The sequence below is a fragment of the Garra rufa genome, chromosome 22 (genome assembly GCF_049309525.1).
Source record: "Garra rufa chromosome 22, GarRuf1.0, whole genome shotgun sequence".
Lineage (NCBI taxonomy): Eukaryota > Metazoa > Chordata > Actinopteri > Cypriniformes > Cyprinidae > Garra > Garra rufa.
The window spans coordinates 26744764-26770964 of NC_133382.1; the positions used below are offsets into that span (position 1 = coordinate 26744764).

A 26201-nucleotide genomic window follows, 5' to 3' on the forward strand; every position below is an offset into this window, starting at 1 on the left:
TGCATCTTAATTCCACTTCAAATACAAATTTGTGCAACAAATTTTGTTGATATTGATTTCATTCGATTGGTAACAGCCCTATAGTGCAGAGGTCCCCAAACTTTTTTTCTGAGCGGGCCACATAATTTTCTTTTCTTTAATGGGGGGCTGGGTCGGTTTATAAAAGAAAATTCCATGGGCTGGACTGACTACTATTATTATTATTATTTTATTATGATTTTACCTGTATTTATTATACCTTTTAATGCTAGAATAGACAGACAAATGATCATTTCTTTTCAAAAGATATACAGGTGCTTCTCAATAAATTAGAATGTCATGGAAAAGTTCATTTATTTCAGTAATTCAACTCAAATTGTGAAACTTGTCTATTAAATACATTTAATGCACACAGAGTGAAGTAGTTTAAATCTTTGGTTCTTTTAATTGGGATTATTTGGCTCACATTTAACAAAAATATATCTCTGGCATTGTTCAGAGGGCCGGTTCAAATGTGGGGGCGGGCCGCATTCGGCCCCCGGGCCTTAGTTTGGGGACCCCTGCTATTGTGTCTTGCTATTTTAATTTATTGATTGAATTTAGAAATTAGACACGAAAGATGATTCATACATTTAATTATGTTAAAAAATTGCCTTATAAAGCTAAAAATGCCCAAAAAGGGTCAAAATTTAAACTTCTAAACCTCTTGCTAACTGACCACCACAGCTTTTCATTTTAATTTTAGTCATTTTTTTGTCATTTTTATTTGTAAATGTCTATCTAGATGTTCTAGTTATCAACTTTACACAAAAAACAAAATAATGTAGACCGTAATGTTAGACCACTCTCTAAAACTCACTAGTATCGTATAATTTACATACATTTGCTGATTTGATTAGTGCTCAGTATGTTAACCCAGACATCATCTATATTAAATTCAGGTGCATTTAGTAGTTCTTTAGCTAGCGTTCGCATTAGTGTTCTTCTCCATTGAGGTATTTGTACTTAAAGCACAAAAAGAACTTCTACTTCTTTATACTTGAAGAGCTTCTTTTTGTACTTAAAGTACCACAATGGCGCAGAACATTGATAATAACACTGGCTAAAGGACTACTGAATGCATCTGAATTCAATATAAATGATGTCTGGGTTAACATGGTCAACAATAATCAAATCAATGAAACGGCCAATTTGCCAACACATTTTTCATAATAAAACTGCAAACCTTTTTAAGATTTCTTTGCAGGAAATGTGCAAATGACTTCCATTTCACATAGATTGCACTGATTTGCAAGTGTGATACTGCTTAAGCATCCCATTTGTAACAGAAAATGTGTTTTGTTATTAAACATGAGAAGTTCTTCACATCCAAGCTTAGAATAAGCAATCTGTTTATCTACCGTATCATTGAATGCACTCATTATTCATTATCTTTTTTCTATTGAATAATGAAAAAGCAAGTCATCCATCAGAAAGCGCCTTCAGTTTTGGTGTGAGTTGAATTGTGAAAGTGTTTTCCTTAGCAGTTATTACGAAATTACACATTTTACCCACAAGTTGTATTCTGGGACAGCGAGTGAATTCTTTAGACAAATCGAAAAAATGTAACTAGACAAACCGAAGGTACATTGCTGCGAAAAGAGTAATTTCGAAGTTACCGCAGCTCTTTCCAGGTGACAGATACATTTCATTCCTTGCCACTGCCCTCATTGCGTCTACATTCTCTGCGCTTTGTGTTCAGCTTGGCACTCATTTCCCATCTGTTGCTCTACCCCTGTTGTGCTGTGCAGTTGTACTTTCTCTAACGTTAGCAGCCTGCCTCAAGAAACATCCTGCCTTTATTAATATATCAGCATAGAGAAGAAATGGGCCTGCTCCTCAAACAGATGCAGTAGCACAGAGATACAGAGTTCTACCAAAAAAAAGACATCCACACAGGACTCTGGCTCTTTGTACATTACATCAGTGTTTTCATGACTTCCTCCCATTGGAGCAAAGATTGAGTTTAGATTGAATATTAAGCTGTTGGATGAACATGTGTAATGTTCCCACAAAATGAAAGGATCACTCATTATGAGTTTCAAAGCCAGTGGCTCACGGAAGATCTGCGGTGCATGAGAGCAAAACAAATATGTTTGTCTGCAAATTAATTAAAAAAATTACCAAATGTTACTTCAGTGGGGCTTGGTTGGAAGAAATTGTTGGCGCAGCCTGCTAGCAGTTGTGTTTTTTTTCTTATAATGTCACCTCACGCTGAGACTCACGCTCAGAAAATTAGCCTGATAATTCATAAAGCGTTCTGGGTGCGACTGGCTCGTGTTGCCCTTGTTTGAGGTAAACACGACGAGGGACATCCGTGACACTGTGCTTTAATCTTTGTGCTGATTAATTCCACCCTCACCTGAAAAAAAACCTGAGCTAGTTAAGGAAACTTTTTTCCTCCCCTTTTGTGGTTTCAAAATAGCTGATGCAAAATAATGAGTCTGGGCTTAATTAGCAAGAGCTACTTTCACAGGAGATAAACAAGTAAATGATTAAATCCGTTGATGGTCTTGTTGGATAGAGAGGCTGCCGCATCCGACTCCGCCGATCTCTGTTGCCATGGAGACAGACGGTGACTCTGCCGGTTTCTCTCCATTCAGCACGTTCGTTGGATCGTTTCAGGCGATGGTTGCAGATACCTGGCTGCGGTGCTCGGCGAGCTCTCAACTAAAAACAGAAGGTGTGAGATGCACGACATCGATCGCACGGTTACGGGCAGATACTCTCTGATCAAATGACAGGGTGACATTCAGATTTTATTCAGAAACTGCCGATTTTTCTTCTCAACCTCAAGCAAAACAGACAAAAAGACAGAGCTGGGCTGAGATTATAGAACAGCAGTTATTGGAAAAGAAGCTTCTGCATTACCATGTTTTGCATCTTTATTTTCGTCACTCGGTATGTCATATACATGGAATATATGACATACATATAGTTTTGACATCTATTATATTTTTTCTTCTTTACAGTAGAGAAACAACATTGAGATGACACACTATTTGGTTTCTAAATTGAAGCTTTTTGTTAAATAGTGGCATATAAATCCTCTTCAGTACCATTTAGATCAACATCCCACCAAAGTCTTTGTTCTCTCGCATCTATTCACATTGTGTCGTCAGTAAGTCAGTAAGTGTTTTAAATTCAGTTGTCAGTAGTTGTACTTCGCAATGCAGTAAAATGGTTCCAAAAGTAAGTGTCTTGCACAAGCGGGGACGTTCCAGCCCCTTCCACGCTGACATGGAGTTGCCAAAGCAATCTTTGCATTTATCCAATCAGCTTTTGGGATACGTGAGGCAGGCCACACCTGCAACCCCATCAGAAAAAGAGCTTTCAAAGACTTTTTGTAAACTGTCATCCTTCTGTCCTTCCTCGAAAGAAGCAGACCGACCCTCCTGTCCTCCGGCAGCCTTCGACAGCAGGCTGGCGGCGTACTGCGTGGTTTTCGGCCCTGATCCCAGTACGGTCATAGAAATGACAGTCTTTGCTCTTCTGGAGCTTGTGCCTGATCCCAAGGCTGTTGTGTAGGTAACAAGGCTTTTGTGTTTGATTTGGCCCCTTGACATCAGTGCAGACTCGGAGCAGGTGAGTGTCTGTGGATCCTGTGCCCCCGCAGAGGAGCTGGCAAGTGATCGGCTGGAATTTGCCACCGAATCCGCCTCAGTCTCAGGATTGATTAGGTTGTAGCTGGAAGATTCCCTACCCCCGGTATGCAGCTTGTTCCCGCCCCCCTCCCCAAAATCAGGTCCCTGAACAGAGGGGATAATGGGTACGGAGTGGGCTCGGAAAGAAGGGGGAGGAAAGGTCGTTCCCTGGTCGAGACGAGTGCACGGAACATCGGTGTAGCCCATCTTTCCTTTGGAATGGGCGGAGAGCAGAATTTGCATATTCAGATTGCAGCGGCTTTGTTGATTGCTGTCCGAGTGAGACTGGCACCTAGAGGACGAAAAACCGAGGGAATTAGTACTTACATCTCATTATCCATGACACTGAATTTGTGTTAAACATAAAAGAAATTGCTTGGCCACTGAGAGTGTTGTGAAACCAATCTCATAACCAAAAACAGCAGTGATAAAATTATTTTGAGGTGTTGGGAATTTTGCAATTTGGTATAATCCACAGCTTGGGCTGTGTGCCTGTTAAAAGGATATTTCACCCAAAAATGAAAATTCTTTCATTAATTACTCACCCTCGTGTTGTTTCAAACCCGTAAAACCATATGAAGATATTTTCGAATATATCTGAGCGTTTTCTGACTTTGCATAGACAGCAACGCAACTACCATGTTCAAGAGCCAGAAATGTCATAAGGACATCTATATAATAGACCATGTGACATCAGTGGTTCAACTGAAGAGAAGAATTGTTGAATGACGTAGTATGAATTTTTGTTTTCTTTCTGCACCAAAAATATTCTCATAGCTAAGGCTGGATGATTAATTGAAAAGCAATTGAACCCGAAATTCAGAAGCTCTAACCGATGTAATTTCCCATGTTGGTTATTACGTTTTTTAATCCTGTTAAAGGAACACTCCACTTTTTTTGGAAATAGGCTCATTCTCCAACTCCCCCCGAGTTAACAAGTTGATTTTTACCGTTTTGAAATCCATTCAGCCATTCTCCTGTTCTGGCGATATCACTTTTAGCATAGCTTAGCATAGATCATTGAATCCAATTAGACCAATAGCATCGCGTTCAAAAAATAACCAATGAGTTTCGGTATTTGTCCTATTTAAAACTTGACTCTTCTGCAGTTATATCGTGTACTAAGACCGGCCGAAAATGTAAAGATGCGATTTTCTAGGCCGATAAGATTAGGAACTACACTCCCACTCCGGTGTAATAGTCAAGGAAGTTTGCTGACGTAAAATGGACGAAGACCCCAGCTAGGTAACTTCCAACGAGGAACGCTCCCTGTGCATGCAGTTGGTCACGTTGTGCTGCGTGATATTACTGCGCCTGCTTCGGCTATGTTACGGCAGCAAACTTCCTTGACTATTACGCCGGAATGGGAGTGTAGTTCCTAATCTTATCGGCCTAGAAAATAGCATCTTAACATTTTCCGCCGGTCTTAGTGCACAATATAACTGCAGAAGAGTCAAGTTTTAAATAGGACAAATACCGAAACTTGTTGGTCATTTTTGAACACGATGCTAAACGTAGCAAGGAGAAATAATCCATGTGACATCAGGTGTTCAACCGTAATTTTACAAAGATAAGAGAACACATTTTCTATGCAAAGAAAACAAAAATAATGACTTTATTTAACAATTTGTCTCCTTCGCGTCACCCTAGCGCCATTTTGGAGAGTATCCACTGAATGTAAACAGCATGTGCTGTTCTGTCAGCTGCACCACATGGATACGTTGTTTCCGTTCAAATCAAAGCTTAAATAAACATAGAAAATGTGTCCGCGTTGAATGATAAAACACAGCTTACGCTGTTTGCGTTCAGTGGATGGTGCTAGGGTGATGCAGAGGAGATGAATTGTTGAATAAAGTCGTTATTTTTGTTTTATTTGCATACAAAAAGTATTCTCTATTTTCACCACCTGCAAACTCACAAAGAGCTCATAAAAGGCACTTTCTCGTTGCTCCACGTTTGCCTGCTGCTCATTTTGTTTTGGATACACCGCATGTTCCCTTCGTGAAATCATGTCGCATATTGTTGCATCTTGTCATTACTTCCTGTTTTTGTTCGTTTTGAAGTATTTGGTACGTGTTGCATTCATATTTCATTCAAACCGCACCAGAGTTCATTTGGAAGCGGACCGAGACCCGTCTTTTTAGCGGCAGCGTTTACACTTACTCAAATGAACCGCAACAACATAACTATCGTCTAGATCTGAATCTAGATCAGTCTCTGTCAGAAAGAGATGCATTAACGATAACACTAGTGTGCTATTTATGAAGGCTATATCTTCAATGCCAAGCATTTCTGCAGACTCTGTTGATTTTCTCCTGGAGTCCTTTAACTCAAAAGTTAAGAATGTCATTGATGACACTGCACCTGTGAAGGTCAGACAGATGACTGGCAAGAAATCACCATGGAGAAAATCAACAGCAGTACAGAGTATGAAAAGACAATGCAGGAAAGCTGATCGGATGTGGCGGAAGACAAAACTTGAAATTCACTATAGCATCTATAAAGACAGCCTTCATGCTTTCAATGTTGAACTAGGTAAAGCTAGACAAACATTCTTCTCGAACCTTATAAACAGCAACTTAAACAACACTCGCACTCTTTTTGCTACCGTTGAGAGACTAACAAACCCCCCTAGTCAGATCCCTAGTGAACTGCTCTCTGACAGCAAGTGCGATGAGTTTGCTTCCTTCTTTTCTGAGAAGATCAATAATATCAGAAAGACAATTAGCACACCCTCAAGTTATGCAGAGGTCAGACAGATTCGACCGCAATTTCAAAAAGAAGTCATTATGTCTACTTTTGAAGAAATCGATAGCAACATTTTGGAAGAAACAGTACAGCACCTCAAATCGTCAACCTGCCACCTTGACACACTTCCCACATCTTTTTTCAAAAGTGTGCTTAACTGTTTAGAAGCAGATCTTTTAGAAGTGGTGAACACCTCACTTCTTTCTGGGACTTTTCCAAACTCCCTGAAAACTGCAGCTGTTAAGCCCCTTCTGAAAAAGAAAAATCTTGATAACACCATACTGAGCAACTATAGACCAATATCAAATCTTCCTTTCATAAGCAAGATTATTGAAAAGGTTGTTTTCAATCAGCTGAATCACTACATAAACTCAAATGGATACCTGGACCATTTCCAATCTGGCTTCAGACAACATCATAGCACAGAGACAGCGCTCATAAAATTCAGATTCTGGCAAAATATCAGTGCTGGTACTACTAGATCTCAGTGCTGCGTTCGACACTGTTGATCATAACATTCTTTTAGATAGACTGGAAAACTGGGTCGGGCTTTCTGGGATGGTTCTAAATTGGTTCAGGTCATGCTTAGAAGGGAGAGGCTATTATGTGAGTATAGGAGAACATAAGTCTAAGTGGACGTCCATGACATGCGGAGTCCCACAAGGCTCAATTCTAGCGCCGCTGTTGTTCAGCCTGTATATGCTCCCACTAAGTCAAATAATGAGAAAGAACCAAATTGCATATCACAGCTATGCAGATGATACCCAGATTTACCTAGCCTTATCGCCAAATGACTACAGCCCCATTGACTCTCTCTGCCAATGCATTGATGAAATTAACAGTTGGATGTGCCAAAACTTTTTACAGTTAAACAAGGAGAAAACGGAAGTCATTGCATTTGGAAACAAAGATGAAGTTCATAAGGTAAATGCGTACCTTGACACTAGGGGTCAAAAAACAAAAAATCAAGTCAAGAATCTGGGTGTGATTCTGGAGTCAGACCTCAGTTTCAGTAGCCATGTCAAAGCAGTAACTTAATCAGCATACTACCATCTCAAAAACATTGCAAGAATTAGATGTTTTGTTTTCCGTCAAGATTTGGAGAAACTTGTTCATGCCTTTATCACCAGCAGGGTGGACTATTGTAATGGTCTCCTCACTGGCCTTCCCAAGAAGACCATTAGACAGCTGCAGCTCATACAGAACGCTGCTGCCAGGATTCTGACTAGAACCAAAAAATCAGAGCATATTACACCAGTCCTCAGGTCCTTACACTGGCTACCAGTTATGTTTAGGATAGATTTTAAAGTACTTTTACTTGTTTATAAAGCACTCAATGGCCTAGGACCTACATACATTGCAAATATGCTCACTGTATACAAACCTAACAGACAACTCCGATCACTAGGATCGAGTCAGTTAGTAATGTCAAGAGTTCACACAAAACAAGGGGAATCCGCTTTTAGCTATTATGCCGCCCGCAGTTGGAATCAGCTTCCAGAAGAGATCAGATGTGCTAATACATTAGCCACATTTAAATGCAGACTGAAAACTCACCTGTTTAGTTGTGCATTTATTGAATGAGCACTGTGCTACGTCCGAACAGACTGCATTATTTTATGTATAATAATTTTACTGTGCAAATTAATTTTAAAATCAATTTTTCTGTTTTTATTGTTGTTAGTGTGCTACTGTTTTAATTAATTTAAATCAATTTTAAAATCATTTAAAATGTTCTTCTGTTTGTGTGATTATTATTTTAAATTTTTATGACTATGATTTTTATGCTATTCCTCTTATGTACAGCACTTTGAATTACCATTGTGTATGAAATGTGCTATATAAATAAACTTGCCTTGCCTTGCCTATCGTACCAGAGTTCATTTTAATCGAACCAAATATGACAAGTGTGAACACCTTTAATCAAGATTTAGATTTTTTCAACCCTACTTATAGCTTCATAAAATTACAGCTGAACCACTAATTTGTGTTCTGAAGATGAACGAAGGTCTTACAGTTTTGGAACAACATGAGAGTGAGTAATTAATGACAGAATTTTCATTTTTTGGGTGTACTATCCCTTTAACACTGAGCTTGTTCTCTCTTCTAATAACTCTGTCATAGATTTAAGCCATTCCCATCAAAGCCTGCGCATCCTTCACCCAGACCTATGAGTTTATGAAGACCACGCTACTTCATTTAGCAGTGGTTTTGATCTGCAGGAGGGGACTGCTTATCGAATCCAGCACACCTTGTGGTGACAAACCACAAAATCTTTTGGTATTTCGCTGGGAGACTGCCGTAGTGTAACACTCAGATCTCACGACGTGACCCAAGCGTGTTATCTAGGGTTTGTCAGATGTAAAATCATAGGAAATGTTGTGGCTTTCTCAATGTGGCACAGTTATCACCCTTTTATCGAAACCTTGACATGATGATATTTAACTACAGCTTTGCAAGAGCACCAAATCATTCTTGCTTCTGGTAAAAAGTGAATATAAAAGCATTAGACACATAAAAATGCTATGCTTTGTCAGTTGCCCAGAAACCCCAGCTCATCTAACCACTGAGTTATTGTCTGACATCAAAGACTGTTAAATAACAGGGCTTAAATAATTGAGCCCTATAACACAATGCATGGGTATTAAAAGTGTATTCTAGCTGCAGGTTAATCCGGCAGATCGCAGCAAATCAAAACAATATCTAAATATAACCGCACCGATGGCACACATGGTTACAATCCATATTTCATCTCTGACAGGTAAATATGTGCCTTTGCAGAGTGTTTTTTTTTCTTTTTCATAAAACTGACAACATTCTGTTGGGGTCCTGCTGTCATAGTGAGGGGGGATAAGCGAGCTCTGCGTGCCCATCTCTCTCTCTTTCCCCCCCTCTCCTCACTTCTTTTTTTTTTCTCTATTAGACTGGAGGGTGTCTCCATGGCAACAAGAGAGAGGTTCGGGGATGGTGTTGGTGTTTTAAAGCTGTTAAGTCTAGAAATAGGTCAGTTCAGCCCCAGTCTGTCTCTCTTTAGGCCGGTTAAGACTGGCCTGAGAAAGGTTCAGAGAGGCTTATCAATATTTAATTAATCACAAACAATAATAAAAATAGCTGAATAGTGTGGACCCCTATAGAGGGGTAACCCATTGGTTGTGCTGTCAGACTTGAGCTTAAATTAATTAAGCAAAAGTCGAGCTAACCCAGCAGACTTTACAAAAAAAAAAAAAAAAAAAACAGAGAGCCCTGCTGCGGACACACTGGGAAATAGAAAACCCCCCTTCTGTAAGCGTGTTAGCACGTATGTGCTTGATCACAGCCCTTAAATGAGTCTCCAAGCTCAAAGCTCCACTGTTTAAGAATGTAAATTATGGAAATAGGTCAAATAGAGAGAGTTTGGCAGAGTGTGGAGTTTACAAGTCACTGTGAAGCCGGATCAAGTTGGCATGGTAATGAGAACATTGCTTGGAAATTCAAGAGTAAGTGCTACTTGCACACATACACCCTACTTAACCGAAGGACATTATTCCTGCCATGGGCCCTGTCAATGAAATCCAGTTTCACTGTCTGACTCTATGTTGTATGTTCCATAGAAATCTCATTCAACTCTGGATCTAGTTCTAGACCAGTTCTGTACAGAATAATTCAGCAGCTATGGTCTTTATCCATAACATATATGGGATTTTCTTCAATTATAGTCACCTTGGGTCCATGAACCTCTTCTAAAAATGTCAAAAAGTTTTCCAAGTTTGGGATTGTAAGATTTTGTAATGCTTTTGAAAGAAGGCTCTTATGCCCACCGAAGCTGCATTTCCTTGATCAAAATACAGTAAAACAGTAATATTGTGGGATATTATTATTATTGTTTTCTGTTTTAATACATACAGTGGCATGCGAAAGTTTGGGAACCCCTTGCAGAATCAGTAAAAATGTGAATAATTTGAACAAAGTAAGAGAGACCATACAAAAACGCATCGTTTTTTTTTTACTTAGTATTGTCCTGAGTAGGATATTTTACATAAAAGATGCTTACATATAGTAACATCAGAAAATGTGATGCATTAAGAGTCGGGGGGTGAAAACTTTTTTAATTTGAAGATCAAGTTAAATTGTACTTAATTTGTCTTCCAGGAAAAGTATTTTCTGTTGCTACCGAAGTGCAGTATTAAATGGGAAAATAAGAAAAATTTGGACATCTTCATCTTGTTCAAAAGTTTTTACCCCTGGCTCTTAATGCAGCATGTTTCCTTCTGGAGCAGCAGCGAATGTTTGAACCTTTTTTAATACCTGTGTTTGAGTCCCTCAATTGTCCTCAGTGTGAAAAGATGGATCTCAAAATCATAGTCACTGCTGGAAAGGGTTCAAATATGCAAAAGATGCTGGAAAACTGAAGAATCTTCAGGACATGGAGGATTTTTCTAAAGAACAGTGCTCAGTTTAACTGTTAAGAACAACTATCACAAAACTAACAAAACAAAAACTGATGTAGATCATCCAGGTAACCATACACCGTATTGAGAACAAAGGGTTCCCAAACCTTTGAAGGGGTTAATAATTTCAGCTATTTTTTTGACTTGTGGACTTTATGTAAACATCTTTTTTAATGTAAAAATGTCTTACTCAGGACAGTGCTATATAAAAAAATAACATGCATTTTGTATGATCTCTCTTATTTTGGTAAAATGATTCACATTTTCACAGATTCTGCAAGGGGTTCCCAAACTTTAGCATGCCACTGTATTAAAATGTAGTTTATTCCTGTAATGGCCAAGTTTAAATTTCAGCAATTCACGAGGCATATTTCAATGAAATTAGAAAACACTTTAATATGCTAAATTGGTTGTGCTATTTGTGGAAACCATTATATTTTTAAGGATTCAATGATTAAGAGAAAGCTAAAAATCTTTTGAATAATGTCATGTGTAATTTAGGTTTTTGATGTCACTTTTGATCAATTTCCTTGCTGAAATGTTTCTGATCCAACAAGTGTCATTTCCACCACATTTCAAATAATGACAAAAAGATAAAAATCATATACTTATTTGTTTGTAGCTAGCCCTTTGTAGTTAGTTTTTTTTGCACATTTAGATTAAAAAAAAAACATTCTGTACAAAAACAAATATTTGTAAATTGGTAAATTGTCATCATGGTGGACATGACAATTTCTGGAAGACATTTCCACAAAATAAACAGTGTGAGAGTGTTTTTATTTCTTTCGTCCTTTGTTTAGGTCATTTTTAAAGTTAATCAAAAAATGTGATTAATATTTTTGTTGTTGAAAGTCTGAAACAAGGGTAAAAACAACCCAAAGTATAGTAATAAACACATCTGAACTGCAAATGAAAGCATTGTAAAAAGTTCTCAAGAGAGTTTTAGTGACTGGCATAAAAAAATCAGTCAGTTTTGATTAAAAAAAATCAACTCCTGGGACATTGAAGTGCCAGTAGTTAAACAAACATATGTGAAGTGTTTAAAAAGTGTCTGTAAAATTCTGTAATTAGATATTGGGAGAAAAAAAGAGAAATCATTGCAAGTTTGTTTGTTGCATTTTATTGCTCACCTTCTGAAAGATTGTGGCATCACCTCATTGACCTCCACTTCCTGGAGATTTTTATATGAATGAAGAGAATCTCGAGATCCTCCACTAAGATGATGGCCTGCTCTAGAGATAGGCGGGGTCCACTTTGAGACAGCTCGATAATTGGTTACCTTGTGTTTTAGGGCAGGGCTTGAGGAGAAAGAGCAGCTTCTGTAGAAACAGATACAAGTGAAGTGAGAAGACAAAGTTCATAGATGTTTCAAAGATTTAATATGGGACAGCCTTAGGTTAGCACATGGCTGCTGTAGCGCTAGAATTTAGGATAATTAATTCAGGCCTTGTTGTTAGATTCTCTCTATAAATCAGTGCTTGTAAATTACTATTGTGGAAATAATTATTCCACCATAATTCGAAAATGTAAATTATCGTGGTTGCAACCAATTACAATTATTATAATTCTTTGAAGTGGTTCATTTTTGACGTTAACATATGGTGCCATATTGAGAGCTGATTAAATTTCTTCCTTCGTTGCTTTCACTTCTGTGAAGAGGGACCGAGTGTCAGAAGTTTTACAATAGATGTGAAGCTCTGGGAAAGTACCTGCAGCGCTTCCCCATGGAGAGACTGCGATTATGATTTGGTAGGGAAACTTTAGAGCTGCTGAGAACTATGCTGGCTGCCTGCGGAGAGGAGAAACCATGGGCTCTTCTGCTCTGTAGACACAAACAGGAATTAAAAGATATTATTGCAGACGAACAAATCTATATAGCGGATGACCTCACCGATTATCTTTTCTATGCATGTGTGACTCATGTCATTTCCATCCATGTGTGAATGTTTCATGGGTGTTAACAAAATGAGAGTGAGAAAGTTGGATGTGTGGATGCACAGAAGTGCTGGCAGTAATGTCATGAAATGGTAGCAGCTCAGCTCATGAATATTAATTAGGATATGCAAAATCTCAAGAGAGCTGTTAGTTTTTTGATTAAACAGATCAGGTCTGTAGTAAAGCATTTGTTTACACCCTAATCGCAAAACATTGTGATTAGAAATGTCCATAAAATCAATTTTAAACAATTTCAATGGCACATTGATTCAAAGGATGAATTCACTTCCAGAATAAAAATGTCCTGGTGATTTACTCACCTTCATGTCATCCAAGATGTTCATGTCTTTCTTTCTTTAGTCGAAAATAAATGAAGGTTTTTGAGGAAAACATTCCAGGATTTTTTGCCATATAGTTGACTTCAATGGTGGCCAATGGGTTGAAGGTCTAAATTACAGTTTCAATGCATTTTTACAAACACAGCCGAAGAATAAAGGTCTTATCTAGCAAAATGATCGTCATTTTCTAAAAAAAAATAAAAATGTTATACTTTTTAACCACAAATGCTTGTCTTGCACTTGCTCGACCTCACGCATGGAAAGGTCAAGCATGGCGTAGGTGGAAGTACCAACCCCGTGTTTACAAAGTAAAAAAAAAAAAGGTAAAACCATTTTGAACCTGAATACACAGACGAAGAACTAACTGCACGTTTCCCAATGTGATTACGCAATGTGTTAAGTCATAGACGCAGAGCTAGTGCAAGACAAGCATTTGTGGTCAAAAAGACCCTTACTCCTTGGCTGGGATTGTGTAGAGCCCTTTGAAGCTTCATTGAAACTGCAATTTGGACATTTAACCAACTGATCCCTATTGAAGTCCACTATATGGAAAAAAATCCTGGAATGTTTTCCTGAAAAACCTTCATTTAATTTGACATCTTTATTCCTATATCTGCTACTGTCAGCACATGATTTTGTAGATCAGTGGATGATTGCATAAAACAGCAAATGAGGCTTGAATATGACTTGTTGGTTCAGCAATACGATTTTTCATATTTGTTTCGGGGTCTGTCCTGATGTTACTTATTTTAATTAATTTGAATCGCAGCTCAACTGCAGAGAGTGTAAACTACCGTTCAAGAATTTGGGTTTCTGAATGCTTCTAATAGATAGCTGCATTTATTTAAACAAAACTACAGTAAAAAAAGAATGTGACCAATTAAAATACTTTTTTAAAATGTAATTTCCTTCTGTGATGTGTCACATGAGCCTTCAGAAATCATTCTAATATGAAAACTTTTTGTACAGTTATCATGGTTGAAAACAGTTGTGCTACCTAATATTTTTGTGGAAACCATGATACATTTTTTGGAATCTTTGCTGAAAAGAAAGCTCGAAGGAAATGAATTGATCTAAAGATATAAATCTTTTGTAACATATCTAAGTCTAAGTCTTCGCTGTCATTTTTGTTCAATTTAATGCTTCCCTGCTGAATAAAAAATATTCGTTCTTTCTTCCACTTTTGAATAGTAATGGGAACACAATTGTTTGATTTTGTTTCATGACTTAACTAGAACGGATAGCGAGCTGCGTGCATCTGGGAGCCATGTGAACACTGTCGCTTTCCAATAGTGATGACAACCGCAACAACCACTCAGCAAAACATTAAAATCTAATTCCAGCGCTGGATTGCCACTCGTTATAACACACACTAACAAAATCAAAACTCTCGCTCAGAAATTAGAGATGATTCCTCTGTTTTATATACAGTACATCGCTGCTGCAAGCTATTTCATGAAGTGGCGTGGACACAACCAGCCGTAAATGACACATAGGATTGCTCCTGTGTTTTCTTAACATTGTACAGCATCTGATCTCACTTCCCTTTAGTTGTACAGACAGATAAATGTAGGAACACACACACAGGCCAAAGACAAAGTAAAGGGATCATGAACTCATATAGAGATGTTCGCTCTGCGATATACAGGCCCCTCAGTGAGAGAAAAAGCCACTTTAATTAGACTTTACATTTAAACTGCAGATTAAGCGAGACACACTCTGATTATTCTTCCTTTCGACTTCCTCAGTCAGGAATTAATCTCAGACAAGATTACATTAATGAATTCCTAAACTATTTTTTCAGTCCCTTCTTAAAATTAAAGCCATTATCTTACAACAACCCAGAAAGCCTGCAATAAGTACCCCGAGCCCCCCGCCCCACAGTGTCGCCTGAGCTGGAAAAGACAGTCGATAATGCAGTTATTCCAGTTAGCGAAATCTGCCTCCCTCTCTCTGTCTTGTGGAACATCATTAAAACGATTGAGTTTGACTTTAAACTAGTTTGGGGCCTTACAGCTGAAAAAGCATGTCCTTCTAACACTGCTGCTTCCTTGGGGACCTGTTAGCATTGTTCTTCTCTCCAACAAGAAAATTGGATGATTTCTGACCACCCTTTCATCGCCTCAGCAGGGTGAGAAAACACAGAGGAAGAGAAGCAGAACAGCAGTGCTTGCCTCTGTAATTGTAAAAAACTTTCTGAAGGAGGAGTGAAACATGCAAAATCCAAGTCAAGTCTGAACAAAAGACTGGAGCTCCCCCTCTCAGCCTCTTCCCAAATTACTTTTATAACCGTCTGCTACTAGCTCAGCAGATTTTGGTGACGATTATATAAGCGGCCCAATTAAGGGTTTGCAGTGCATGCTTGGATTAGCAGGAGTGACACTGATCTGATATGCTGCACCCTGTGTCATTTACGCACTATATGCATTTTCATATAAATGACTTTGTGCGAAAGCATCTGCAAGGAAATGTGAACGTACACCATTGGGAATAATTTAAACTCGATTCCTCACTGTCATCGGACCTGATGACACACATGGGAACGTGAGCCGTCAACATTTGTGTATGGGATGGGAATGAGCCGCCAAGTGGCAGCAGAGAGAGACTGATCTTCCAGTTTGGATAATGTAACTCTATTCATCCAGTTCTTCATAAGCTTGGTGGCTTGGCTGCCTTTGACTGTTGCATCAGATAGATGCAGTGTTTACTCCCTGAGCTGCATGCAGTGTTATTTCTGTCAGCTTGAGGGATCTTCGGAGCAGGTGGGAAAGCAGTAAAGCCGTGGAGGGCATCATTCCTCCAACTGCCTGCTGGCCAATTGTATTCATTACTGGTGACTGTTATACACAGGGGACTTTATTTGAATCTCCATAACAGCACATGTAGGTGGCTTGATTTCCAACTGTACATGTATATATTTGGTATATGCGCGGCTATGAGATGTAGGCTTTTTTTTGAGAAGTGATCATTATGTGCATTGTCAGCACAAATGTGGACTTAATGCAGATTTGCTCTCTGGGACATAAACAAACAGCAGGTGTGAGACATCACCTTGTGAAGCTGGAGGGAGCTCTCGAGTCTGGGGCTGGATTTAGACATGAGACCCGAGGCGTTGACAGTACAGTCCCTCATGTTGCGAATTTCGGTCAGATGGGCTCGATGCTTCTCTCTTTGCTTCCTGCAAAGTGTTAATGCATTTTTAAATCACAAAATTTCATTTCCTGTTATGAGACTCAGGTCAGTGAAACATAAAAGAAAAGCAAAAATGTATTAGTTTCTAACAAATGTGTTCTCTGTATTCGTGTTTACTTTAAAAAATATTCCCGAGGTCTCAAAAACATGAGTGTACACATTGCTTTTAAAATGTTTTTAATAAAAGTTCACTGGTGGCCAAAATTATTAGAACAGTAGTATTTTCACCAGTCAGTTATTTCTATATTTTGCTGTAGTGTGTCAGTAGGAAATATCAGTTTATATTTTCAAACATTCATTTTGCCATTAATTAAATCCAAAAAACTATGGCAACATCTCAAAGAAGCTTTAAGTGACCTACCTGCAAAGCTACCTGAAAAACTATGTGCAAGTGCACCTAGGGCAAAAGGATGGTTAATTAATAAAGAAAATCAATTTATTACATTATTTTTTGACAGCATCCTCATTTTATGGCCTATTTACACAAGAGCCTAAAACTTTGAACAGTACTGTAGCTTTACAGGTAGGTCTTGAATCATATTGGAGACATTCCCACAGTTCTTCTGGATTTAGTCTGTCTTAGTTTTTTCTGTTTCTTCTTGTCACTCCAGACAGACTGGATGATGATGAGATCAGATCTCTGTGTGGAGCACTGGCTGTTTTCAGACTCCTTGTGCAAACAAAAACCTCACTGGATTATTACAATTAATGACAAAATGAATTTTTGGAAATGTAAACTGATATTTCCTACTGACACACTACAGCAAAAGACTTAAAAAATTTGTGTTCTAATTATTTTGGCCACCACTGCATTTTTTTTGCAGTACACATATCAGAAATTATTCATTAAAAATGTTTTTGAGGAGTTCAATCATATGAGGTTTTACAACCTTAACCTTGTCACGTAAATGTTTAAATTATTCAATATTTAATAACACCTTGACACGTGACTGATTATACAGACAACAGCTTGTTTTGGTAAAATTTATTTTCTAAGGAAAAATAATAAAAGATTAACCAACCAATAAATAATGTTTTATTTTCAAGAATTTCATAGAAAATCATAGAAGGAGGGATAAGTCGTTGTATGTATGAACTGCACTTTTATTACATTTTTAATCGTCTTTTTATATTTTATTATTTATATTACTTTCAAATACCTAATACAGTCAGAATTATGTTAAAAACAATGTTATTCCCGCTTCCAAGGATAATTTGGACTCACTTGTTTTTGCAGTAAAGAGCCATGCAAGCCACTCCCAGCAGGCTGATCCCCATGGCTATGCTGAAGATGGACAATATCTGTCTTTGATAGGTTTCTGCACTCTCTGAAAAGACAGACAAAGACAACAGACACATATCTTCGGGGTTTATTCAGAGTCATCACTATGGCAGTCTTGATTGAACAAAAGAATTTTGTGTAGCTAATTGGCCCTTATAGGTTGTAAGAAAAATTCAGTGTCACAATAATGGAAACATTCCCAGTGCGAGATTGGAAAGGGGCCGTCTCAAAACTAATCGGCCAGCTCTGTCATTTTGGCATATTTAACTAGCGTGCAAACGTGCACACAATCACATTTGATTTAATTATCACGGACAGAAAGCAGAGAAACATGCAGGGAGCTGTCGGCTAGACATTCATACGTGTCAGAGGTCAGGCAAGCTTGAAATGCACTTGAAGAAAGAATCGGCCTAATGATGGGTTTATAGGTAACAAGCACTACTGAACTGATATTTGAATTGGAATTACAGGAAGTGGAATTTACTTGACACCTTGACAAGTTAACATATTAAATGGGTAATTGGATGCAAAATTCACTATTACATGGTGTTTAAATGAGTCTTAACAGTGTGTGGACCATAGACTGTAAAAAATATGGATGTAGTTTTAAGGCTTAAAATAACTTAAATGGATCAGTTATAAAAAAGATTTACTCCCCTCACAGTTGACATGAAGGACAAAATTAGCTATATAGACCAAAACCACTTTTTGTACCAGGCTGTAATTTTTTTTTTTCTGGTGTAAAGTTGGGTATTTTAACATGGGAAGTCTATGGGATTTACTTCCTTTTGGAGCCAGTCTCTAGCGGCCAGTCAATGAATTGCAGTTTCACTTCTGTGTTGGTTTCAATAGAGAGAGCGGCACTACACAATGACAAAATCTATTCACTCCTTTTTAATTCCCAAAAAAACCTAAACAGTCTAAATGAGCAAGTATGACAGTTTAGTTTTGTTTTTGAAGGTACTGTAACGCGCCACCGAATACACAAAAAATGGAAGAGAGGGTCGGGGTGAGCAGAAGCACATTATCATTTAAAAAGACGTGCAACAAAACTCAACCCAGAAAAATAAATGCCTCTATATTGAATTCTGCAACACCATAATTACAAACCTTACTGCATGTTTTGTGGCAGTTTCAAAGTGAAATGTCCAGAGAGTGCTGTTAAAACACACATTCAACACGTGACCGTGGCACATTTTTATTACATTAGTACAGGCACGTGTTGCTAATTTTTATTTCACTGCTTGAGGTATGTATTGCGGCTGTTTAGAATTCATATGTGACCCTGGACCACAAAACCAGTCTTAAGTAGCACAGGTATATTTTGTAGCAATAGCCAAAAATGCATTGTACTGTATGTCAAAATTATTGATTTTTCTTAAATTTTGTAAATTTCCTACAGTGAATATATCAAAATGTAATTTTTGATTGGTTATATGCATGGCTAAGAACTTCATTTGGACAACTTTAAAGGTGATTTTCTAAATATTTCGATTTTTTTTGCACCCTCAGATTCCAGATTTTCAAATAGTTGTATCTCGGCCAAATATTGTCCTATTCTAACAAATCATACATCAATAAAAAGCTTATTTATTCAGCTTTTCAGCCCCTTATGACTGGTTTTGTGCTCCGGGGTCACAAATATCCCGGTAGTGTCACTAAAGGTTAATTCCCAACCATGTTGAAAATATCTCCTACACAAAACCTAACCCTAAACTCAGTGTGTAATTCATACTACTGTGTGAAAAGGAATAAAAGTTGTCCAAGTTTTACTGCCTCTAGTGTTCATTTCAACTGGAAACTGCAGTGATTCGTACATATAGGTAGGTTTTTTTGCAGAAATATACAGTATATAGAGGCACTTATTTCCAATGAGCCTATGTTGCTGAAACTGGTCGCTGTGTACAGAGCTGTTTTGATCTACTCAGTCACCGCCTTCAGTCACCACCCCCAGCACCAATCATGTCCCACCCTCCTTTTGTCAAACCCAGACAATATCGTGTCCATAACATTGCTAAGCAACAACAACACGAAAACAAGTCGAGAAAACCCTGTTCAGTCGATAGATGTCGAAATTACATCATTGCACAGGCTTCAGAACAACGTTAATATAAGAGACCAGTGGCACGTCAACTTCAGCCTCTTTCACACAGCGATTCCGGTAAATACAAGGATAATATGTCCCATGATTTGTTCCGGAGTTGTTTAATTTGGTTCATTCACAGTTGTTTTCCGGAATCTGTGCGTGCTTTACACACAACCCATAAAGACATGTGACGTTTGGATGTGAGATGTAATGCGACTCGTACGTTTCACTAAACTGAAACTAACCTGAACAAACTGTGCTTCAGCGCTGATAGTGAGGAGCTGGCTCTGCCTGATCGCCGCTTCATTCCACTTTGCAGGTATTTTTTCGTTGTGAAGAGTCGCATGATAACATGCATCATCACTACAACACTGCCTTTATGGTTCTGGCTTTTGTTCACACAGCGCTCGTTCCCGTAAAAGGGGAAAGGGGCTTTACTAAAGCAACAGTTATGTAGCTTACTGCATTCGGTGTTTGAAAAAGAAAAAAACATTAATGATCATTCTCCTGTTGAGTATCAGCAGGCTAGGCTCTCTCTATGGCTCAGAAAACAACAGGCCAATCAGAAGAGAGGCTCATGAATATTAATTAGATGGGCCAAAATCGACCTGTTTTTGACAGAGCTCCTAAAAAAGGAGCTGTAAAAATATATTGAGATGGATTTTGGCACTTATACCGCAAATATATATTCTTAAAGACATCAACAACTAAAATAAACCTCCAGAAATGTGTACAATATGGGACCTTTAAGTGTTCTTGACAATGCTCAATTCATATCTTAATTAACATAACCCTGATTAATAAGTAGTTCTCATGTGGGAGAAGTTTGACTAGATGTCAGAAGACGGATGCTGAGATTTACTGTGTGACTCATTTCCTGCAATTCAATTCATTGTAAAGGTGTTCAAAGGGATTCCGGTCTGAGCTTTGTTCTTGAAAGCTAATTGTACTAGACTAGAATCTATATGGATCTATCTTTGTGCACAGGAGTAGAAAATGGCCATTTGAAACGGTTTACCATCAAGTGAAAAACCAAGAACAGCTAGTGGGACAGCAGGGACCAAAAGACTGATCCTCACAGGACACTGAGCCCCGGTTTGATGGAGAGTCTCTGCGAGCAGATGGCTAGACTCCCTCACAAACACACACCGTGACTGAAATGCTCTCTCGTGCCACAAATACACAGAGCTGACCATTCATGCACACGTGCACTCAACAGCCCCCCTCCCGTCTCTCTCTCTCGTAGGAAAACGCTCCGTAATGGCCACAACTGGACTCACTCACCATCCAGATTAAATCACTGAGGCAGTCATTTCCGAGAAGCAGAAATGCATATCAGTTCCACTTTAACTATCTCTCCTTCTCTGACAGTTTTTGAGGAAATCTTGAGGCGAGCGTGTGAAGCACGACTAATGGAAAACTTCACAGGATTCACTCGTTCACTTAAAGAAATGCTTTCAGTTGTCAGGCACATGAGAAAGGATGGTCGGGTGGGGTGTGTGGATGCAGATGAGAAGAAAGCCTGTGGAAAATCCATTTTCACAGCAGTTTTTGGGCTCCTGTTTGTCGACACTGCTTTAAGTCTGTGGATACTGTGGTTTGTCAGGGTAAAGGCATCTATTTAGCCCTGGGCTGTGTGATATTTCTCATTCCCAGAGACTTGCTATGCAACATGCCACCTCAGCAAGGTGCACACCTCGGGGCTTCGCAGTAATTAACAGCAACATACATAGCAACATGCGCAGACGAGTGTGAGCAGACACACATGTATGCGCACAAGCCACACAGACCGCATCGCCCATACAGATGCTGCCCTGCGCCTTTACAATACATTTCTTTTGCTCTGTTTCCATGGAGACTCAAGAACATTAGGCTTCTGTGAGGAACAGAGAGCATCATGTGTGTTTGTATACATTAATGCTGGTCAAGAACGAGAGGAGAAGCATGTGGGTGTTTATTTTTCGAACATCATCAAGATGCTAGATTTAAATTAATAGGAATTTGTATTAGAAAGAGCCTGTTTTAAATTCTTTTTAACCATTTATACTTTATTTATTTTATACTTTTATACAATTTACATGGTTTTGCGTTGTGACGAATGCATCTCAATTCAAGTCTCTCAATTCAAATGTGGTCATAAAATATAATATGTGACCTTGGACCACAAAACCAGTCATAAGTGTCAATTTTTTAAAATTCAGATTTATACATAATCTAAAAGATGACTAAATAAGCTTTGATGCATTTATGTATGGTTTGTTAGGATAGGACAATATTTGGCTAAGTATGACTATTCGAAACTCTGGAATCTGAGGGTGCAAAACTAAAATATTGAGAAAATTGCCTTTAAAGTTGCAATGCAAATTACTAATTAAAAATTAAGTTTTGATTTATTTGCGGTAAGAAATTTACAAAATATCTTCATGGAACATGATCTTTACTTAATATCCTAATGATTTTTGGCATAAAAGAAAAATCGATAATTTAGACCCATACAATGTATTTTTAGCTATTGCTACATATATATTTTTTTGTGGTCCAGGGTCACATATGTAAAAATTAGGGCTGTCAGTCCATTTAAATTTAAAGCTATTTTTGTGTTAAATGAGAAAGTATCAAGTAGACATTACAATTAATTTAACATAAAATGTATTATACATAAAGATTTCAGCTTTAACTGCCTAACCTAACATAAACTATGGAACATAAAAGAAGATAATTTTAGAAACATCTCAGTATTTTTTGTTCATACAATGAAAGTCTTTGGTAACTAAAACCATCTTCACCAACTTCAAAAAACCATCTTTTATGTTCCATTGTTCCACTTAATTGTGGTGTGAAATGGCTTATCATATGATATAAATATGAGACTCATTCAGGGGCATTTTGTGCACCGATATCTTGAATTTTTAGGCATAACTGCATTTATAGAGTTGTTTCCCTGCATCATATTTGTCAACAGTCAACTGTATGAAATATAAGATGATGTAAAGGTCTGGGGGCGGGGCCAGTGCGTTAACTGTTTTATATAGTGATGCACCGATCCTTATCGGCCGATCACTTGCGCGTTTTGTCAGTAAAGCCGGTTCTGTAATCAGCGGTAAATGCCATCAGGTGCGTGATTTCACGTTGAGCCGTATATACTACACACAGCCGTTGTTCACTGACGAGCTGCGCACATTCACACTGATAATGAACATTGATTTGCGTAGCTTGTCGGTAAACAACGGCTGTGTGTAGTATATACGGCTCAACGTGAAATCACGCACCTGATGGCATTTACCGCTGATTACAGAACCGGCTTTACTGACAAAACGCGCAAGCATTATCGGCCGATTCGTATCGGTGCATCCCTAGTTTTATATTTTCATAACTGATTTATTAAGTTAATGCGTCAAACTGACAGCCCTAGTAAAAAAATAACTACAATGAATGTCACACTACAGAATTTTCCTAAAGAATTTCATATCAAATATTTCTGTGCACATGTTAATGATGCAGAAAAGAAAAAGAGGTAAAGAAATAAAAAAATAAATTTTCTTACCCATAAACTCAATGCCCAGCTCATCTGCTGCTTCAGGGAGTAATAACAAAGAGAAAAGTGGTTAAACAGACGGAGAGAAAGACAGAAACAAGGAGAAAGATGTTATTATACAGATTCCACAAACAAAGACATATTAAATCACCCGGATAATATCCGTGAATAAAAAGCAAGCGAGTTTTGTGTCAACTAAAACTGCTCATTGTTCAGAAAGAGAAAAGATTTTGTAGCGGCATCGTTTCGGCAACAAAAATAGCTTTCTCTTGATTACCCAAGATACGAGCAGCCACAATATTGAAGAGGGTGAAGCAGTTTATAATCTAAAGCACATAAAGGCACGTTAGTTGCCTGTAGAAAAGAAACGCTCCCCTAGAGAAGCTGGATTTTGTCAGAGACGGGCTTTAGAAATGCCTCTATGTCAAGTGTAATGCTCAGGAGGTGCTTATAATTGTCTTTTCTAGTTCCAAAATTTTATTAATTAATCTGAAGGCTTTAGCCAATATGCCTCCTCTTTAAGGGAGTGTTCTCCAGCAGAGCAGCGCTCTAGCAAATCGCCTTTCTAAATGCAGTCACTCCCTCTCTTTCTCTCTCTCTCTTCTCTATCCCACTGAAGCCTCAGAACTGCTGGTCCTGATAAAGAGAAGAACACTCATGCTCTTTTCATTTGAATAGTCCCCTTTTTCACGCCACTGTAATATAATCTCATTTAAATTAAAATGAAACCCTCACACTTAATTGCTTTCTGACAGAGGTGGTCTAAGGTTTTTAAATAGACTGCGGCTTGCCTGGGAAAGATTACTTTAGTGGACACACTTAGAGGGGAAAAAACAGAAATCAAACACAGTGACAGAAAACCTTCTGTCAAATGATGAATGGCCACATAGTAGCCTCAATTTTTCAGCAGTGCATTTTTGCATATATTCATGCGGCAATTTAAACATGATCTGTGGGAAAATAATGAGGCGAAATGTCTATTTTTTTTTCCTCTCGAAGAGGTCGTGCAGCAGTTCTTAATGAGAATGCGAGGAATGGTGGTTTTAGCCAATTCCTGCCTTTGATTTAAATTCATGGCGAATAAGGACAGAGCCCTTGTTTACTGGCAGGCGCTTCATAGCGCAGGCACAATGAAGTATGAGGAATCGCTTAAAGGTTGTTTTAAATGCTAATGTAAGCAGAATTGTTCGTAATACTCCTACCCGAGATTTTTGTACAGTGTCTCTCCTTTGGGCCTTTTGAATTCCCTGTGTTTTGTGGGATCTGGTTAGATTTTTAAAAAACGCAACACAGCTCTACCAGACAAAAGGCCCAGGCGGCGATCCAGCGGTTCTGTCGTATCCCTACTGCCAGCATTGCTTGGCCCATTCATGCTGTGGCTGCCTCTGATTGCCCACAATAACTGCCACATTCATCCAGTCATAATCGCTGTGCTGTCATGAGCCACACACACAAAGTCATTAAGCACGGATATGCATGCATTCCTCGAATCCTGGCAGCAAGGTCCTGATGTACTGCTCCCATAAACCACAGCCTTCCATCCGTTGTCCCGTCACCCTTGGGAGACATTTATGCCGGCGAAGAGAGATAGGACCCAGCGCATTGAATCAACGTCAGTCGCTCAGAGACTGAGTGGAAGAACTACAAAAATGAATCAAATCCTTAATCCTTCCGTTAGTTGAAGCAATAGGCGAAAGCTCTTTTGTGCAGCTTACTTACATAGCCTAATGCTCGAGAGATAAATACCTAAATGAGAGGGGCCGCTGTCCCCTGAGCAAGCCAGTCGTGAAATCCGTCTCCCTTGAGTCACCGGCTGAACCCCGGGTTTATCCACAGCTTGGAAAACGGCTTCACTAACCAAACTCCTTCTTGTTCTTAAAGGCATAGTCCACACAAAAATTAATTTTCTGTCTTCATTTGTTTGTACAATTTCAATAAAAGGAGTTAATCCTTAAAGTGTTCATAAAAGTGGTTCATATGACTGGTGCACTATATTTCATGTCTTCTAAAGATAAACAAACTTTTTGCAAGAAAAATAGCATTGAACATTTTACCCTCCTGTGAGCTTTTAACCGCTATGACCGAAGTCAGAAATTGAGAACCAAATGAGTAAATTTCATAAACAAATCATTTTTGTTAACTAAATCATTAAAAGGATTCAACTTGAAATTGATTAGTGAATAGATTTGTGAATTGGACAACACTACTTGTCTCACAAACTTGTATTTTTTTTTTATATAAATTTAGGTTTGATTTTTGCAAAAAAACAACTTCTAGTGAGATTTCTAACCACTACCACCAGATTACTGAATCAGAACATGAGAACCAAATCTGTTAATTTTGAAATCATTTACAAATCAAAAAATGTAATCAGTTTTGTAAACCAAATCAAATCATTTGTTAAAAAGATTCAATTTAAAAGAGTGGTTTGTTCATCAATCAGACAACATTTTTTTGTTTATTGCAAAAAGCTATAATTTGGCTTTAAAAAGAGCTGGAATTAGGACTGGGCGATAAAACGATAACAATAATATAATTATTATTATATTATTATTTCGTGATATAATTAGGGATGCACTGAAATGAAAATTCTTGGTCTACCGTACACGTTTTTTCATGTTTTTCCCCCCATGTATTTTGCCAATTTTTTTCACCGTTGCATACATTAAATAACCAAAATGTGCTTTTTACAGTTTTGTCTTGTTTTGTCAATTACAGAACAACAATTTAACAATTTGCTATTTTTTGCTGAACAATTTCAGTTGCCAAACATTCGGCGCATCCCTAGATATAATTTTCCTTGATAAAAGATGCTACTATTTAATTAAATAAATATATGCTATGCAGGTTTGATATATGCGCTTTAATATAAGCGTAGTATGCATTGTGAGTTTGGGTTTATTATAATGTTCATCTGGGATAACGTGCGTCATTTAATCAGATTTGTAAGGTAAATCAATAAACCTATGCAAACACAGGATAATAGAGTCTGGAAA

The 26201-nt window shown here is 38.1% G+C and overlaps 1 protein-coding gene across 2 annotated transcripts in view; it reads right to left on the reverse strand.

Moving 5' to 3' along the window:
• Positions 1–2764: 2764 nt before the first annotated feature.
• The window catches only part of nrg3b (neuregulin 3b), a 205997-nt gene continuing 182560 nt past the window's right edge, over positions 2765–26201 (reverse strand). Inside the window, exons 4-9 of one of the 2 annotated variants that reach the window (XM_073828964.1) lie at positions 23215–23241; positions 17528–17630; positions 16162–16288; positions 12547–12659; positions 11968–12156; positions 2765–3954 (exon numbers count right to left, since the gene is read on the reverse strand). In XM_073828964.1, coding sequence (XP_073685065.1) covers positions 3294–3954; positions 11968–12156; positions 12547–12659; positions 16162–16288; positions 17528–17630; positions 23215–23241 — 1220 coding nt within the window. In that variant the 3' untranslated portion in view covers positions 2765–3293. Of the gene's footprint in view, positions 3955–11967; positions 12157–12546; positions 12660–16161; positions 16289–17527; positions 17631–23214; positions 23245–26201 lie in introns of both variants that reach the window. The other variant, XM_073828963.1, reaches the window with a different exon arrangement.